We start from the raw sequence: 4,132 nt of genomic DNA on the forward strand, positions 1-4,132 counted from the left end.
AGACGGGGTTTCACCATGTTGACCAGGATGGTCTCGATCTCTTGACCTTGTGATCCACCCGCCTCGGCCTCCCAAAGTGCTGGGATTACAGGCTTGAGCCACCGCGCCCAGCCTGCCATGCTCATTTTCAACTTTAACAATTGCCAAATTGCTCTCCAAAGTTATTGCATCAACATTTTTTCAAATTCTCTTTTTTATCCTTTTCCCATCCACTGCCCCAACACATTCCAAACTGCCCCCGTTTTTCTCCTAAACCACTCTTGGATCTCAGCCCTCCCCTACAACTCTCCTCCAGCCCTTACCCTCACTCCAGCTCTTAAAAAGCCTGAGAACTGGTCTGGCAAGGGCAGAGTGAGAGCAGGGAAGAAACAGAGTGAAGCTGAGCAGAGACTTCTGCATCATGGGGACGCTGGGGAGGTGGAGAAGAAGTTCTGAAACCACACGCATTAATCATTTTTATTGAGTCACACAGAGAGTGCCTGGTGACATGTAACTGTCAGGCGTTGCCAAGACACAGTAGGGTTACAAAGGCTGAGTGTCCACTTCCTCCCAATGAGTCAGGGGAGAACCCTTGGATAATTCTCCAAAATAATTTTAGAGTAAAGGGCAGTGGGATATGTGTAATTCCATAATGTGGCTGGCCAGTGGGCCCCCAGGGAACCTCTACTCATCCTCAAAGGGAGGCTGGGAGCTGTGATGACCCAGTTCTCTCCACACATGGGCAGCAGAGAGTCAGGGAATCTCGCCTAAAACTGCCAACAATTCGATTTTCCTTTGTTCAAATCTCTAAGTCTTAAGAATTCAAGTCTTTTAAAACCCATATAGTCAATAACTTAATTCTTTGAATAATGATTAGAATGTCAAGGCCAAAAATTTTTAGCTTTTGTTTTCTAAATCATGAAAAGTCAACAATCCATTTTTTGAGAAGGCACAATGTCAATACTTCAATTCCCTTTTAAAAATGAAAGAGGCTGGGCATTGGGGCTCATACCTGTAAGCCCAGTACTTTGGGAGGCTGAGGCAGGAGGATCACTTGAGCCCAGGAGTTTGAGACCAGCCTGGGCAACACAGCAAAAACCCATCTCTACTAAAAATTGAAAAATTAGCTGGGTGTGGTGACACAGGCCTGTAGTCCTAGGTACTCAGGAGGCTGAGGTGGTAAGATCCCTTGAGGCTAGGAGTTTGAGGCTGCAGTAAGCTATCATTTTATCATTAGGCTCCAGCCCGGGCAACAGAGACCCTGTCTTTACAAAAATTAGCTGGATACGGTGGTGTGAGCCTGTGGTCCCAGCTATTTGGGAGGCTAAGGTGCGAGGATGACTTGAGCCTGGAAGGCAGAGGTTGCAGTGAGCCTAGATCACTCCATTGCCTTGGTGACAGAGCAATACCTTGTCCTCCCCCCACTCCCAAAAAAGAAAGAAAAAGAATCAAAGCTGGTGAGCACCTATAGTTCCAGCTACTCAGGCTGAAGTGGCAGGATTGCTGGAGCCTAGGAATTCAAGTCCAGCCCACATAGCAAGACCCTGTCTCTTTAAAGAAAAACAGAGAGAGAAAGAGAGAGAGAGGGGGAAGAGAGAGAGAGAGAGAGAGAAGGAGGGAGGCAGGGAGGGAGAGAAAGGATTAATTGCAATTCTTGCTTTTTAATTACTTATCAACAATTTCATTCTCATTTTAAAATCATTAAAATGTCGGCCGGGCGTGGTGGCTCACGCCTGTAATCCTAGCACTTTGGGAGGCTGAGGCAGGTGGATTGCCTGAGCTCATGAGTTCGAGACCGGCTTGGGCCAAATGGTGAAATCCCGTCTCTACTAAAATACAAAAAAATTATCCGTGCCTAGTGGTGTGTGCCTGTAGTACCAGTTACTCAGGAGGCTGAGGCAGGGAATTGCTAGAACCTGGGATGCAGAGGTTGAGGTGAGCTGAGATAGCAACGCTGCACTCCAGCCTTGGCAACAGAAAAAAAAAAAATCATTGAAATGTCAATAGTTTATTCTTTTAACCTTAAAATAGTCAACAATTCCTATTTTTCTTTTTCAGAACATCACTAATGGCCACATTTTAGAGATTTCCACTTTGGGAAACAGATTTTCAAAAATCACCCACATGCCAACTTACCTTAGGCAGCGGGCCTCATTTCCCACTTACCTTACATAGTGGGCCTCATTTCCATGATCCCTGCCACTTCCTTTTCTTTGCATTCAGAAAACCCATCAGCAGTTAGATTCAACGGACACGGCCCGAGCACCTATGGTATCCCATGTCGGGTATAGGGCAGAGGCAGATGACCCAATATCAGCCAAGCCCACAGTCCTACTGGGAAGCTGGGTGCCTCTATGTAGGGATCAAGACTCGGTTTCGTGGTTTTCTAGTGGAGGCCAGGCTGACGTGGGGTCCAGGGAGCTGGGGTCACACTGGGAGGGGAAGATTGGCACTCTCGAGGGCCTTCACATCCAGATAATTGAGGCATCAAGGAATTTCTATCAAATGTGAATCTGGGTCGGGTGCAGTGGCTTGCACCTAAAATCCCAGAATTTTGGGATGCTGAGGCAGGTGGATCACTTGAGGTCAGGAGTTCGAGACCAGCCTGGCCAACATGGTGAAACCCTGTCTCTATTAAAAATACAAAAATTGGCTGATGCTGTTTTCAACCTCAGCCCACCTGCACCCAGGTGAATTAAGAAAAAAAAATTAGCTGGGTGTGGTGGCAAGCACCTGTAGTCCCAGCTACTAAGGAGGCTGAGGCAGGAGAATTGCTTGAACCCAGAAGGAGAAAGTTGCAATGACCTGAGATCATGCCACTGCACTGCAGCCTGGGACACATAGCAAGGCTCTGTGTCCAAAAAAAAAAAAAAAAAAAAAAAAAAAAAAAAAAAAAGTGAATCTTTCAAACCTTCTTTTGTCAATTAACATCAAAGACATAGTGCTATTCCAGCACTTTGGGAGGCTGAGCAGGGTGAATCACCTTAGGTCAGGAGTTTGAGACCAGCCTGGCCAACCTGGTGAAACCCTGTCTCTATTAAAAATACAAAAATTGGCTGATGCTGTTTTCAACCTCAGCCCACCTGCACCCAGGTGAATTAAGAAAAAAAAATTAGCTGGGTGTGGTGGCAAGCACCTGTAGTCCCAGCTACTAAGGAGGCTGAGGCAGGAGAATTGCTTGAACCAGGTGGGTGGAGATTGCAATGAGACAAGATTGCACCACTGTACTCCAGCCTGGGTGACAAGAGTGAAACTCTGTCTCAAAAAAAGAAAAAGAAAAAGAAAAAGAAAAAAAGACAGTGCTGAGAAATCTCATTCTCTGTCTGGTCAACATGGTGAAACCCCATCTCTACTAAAATACAAAAATTTTCTGGTCGTGGTGGCTGTCACCTGTAATCCCAGCTACTTGGGAGACTGAGGCAGGAGAACTGCTTGAACCTGGGAGGCGAAGGTTGCAGTGAGCTGAGATCACACCATTGCACTCCAGCCTGGGCGACAAGAGCAAAACTCTGTCTAAAAAAAAAGAAATCTTGTTCTCTAAAATCAGACACTGTTAGAAACTTTGCTGTTTGAAATCACATCAGTGAGAGCAGAACATCTCACTCTTCTCTGGTGGGTCAGAAGAGCCAGGTTTGACACAGAGACACGGCCTGGATTTTTCTACCCAGATACAGAGCTTCAGATGAAAGGTTTTTGAACACAATGGTCTATATTTATCTTACTTTTGTGGTGTCCAAGGAAACAAGACTCTGGGTCTGATTCTCAGCCCAAGCCAGATGTTAACCCCTTTACACATTGCCGACTTTGCTTTGGACCTACCAGCACAGCATATTTCAATTTCGCCTAAACTCCACCCTCCCCCCATTCTATGATAACCCTGTTTCTTCCTTTGTTTGGTGAGACCCTCCACAGTTTCTCTGGTGTGTTGCCTCTCTTGCTATATCAAGTTAATGAGCCTAATTTTGTTCAACTACATCTATATCCCTGGTGGTCTTTATTAGATTGGCTTTGTCGTAAAATTCAAGCCTTCTCTTTTTTTTTTTTTTCTTTTTGAGACAGAGTTTCACTCTTGTTACCCAGGCTGGAGTGCAATGGCACCATCTCGGCTCACCGCAACCTCCGCCTCCTGGGTTCAGGCAATTCTCCTGCCTCA

General features: G+C 46.0%; 1 protein-coding gene across 1 annotated transcript in view; it reads left to right on the forward strand.

Moving 5' to 3' along the window:
• CELA3B (chymotrypsin like elastase 3B) overlaps positions 1 to 2,490 on the forward strand; it is a 20,948-nt gene extending 18,458 nt beyond the window's left edge. The window contains exons 7-8 of the mRNA XM_037730882.1: positions 2,203 to 2,264; positions 2,370 to 2,490. Of these exons, the coding sequence (XP_037586810.1) occupies positions 2,203 to 2,264; positions 2,370 to 2,490 (183 nt within the window). The remainder of the gene's footprint in view (positions 1 to 2,202; positions 2,265 to 2,369) is intronic.
• Positions 2,491 to 4,132: the final 1,642 nt, after the last annotated feature.

This window comes from Cebus imitator, unplaced genomic scaffold (assembly GCF_001604975.1).
Source record: "Cebus imitator isolate Cc_AM_T3 unplaced genomic scaffold, Cebus_imitator-1.0 Scaffold15, whole genome shotgun sequence".
In the NCBI taxonomy this organism is placed as follows: domain Eukaryota; kingdom Metazoa; phylum Chordata; class Mammalia; order Primates; family Cebidae; genus Cebus; species Cebus imitator.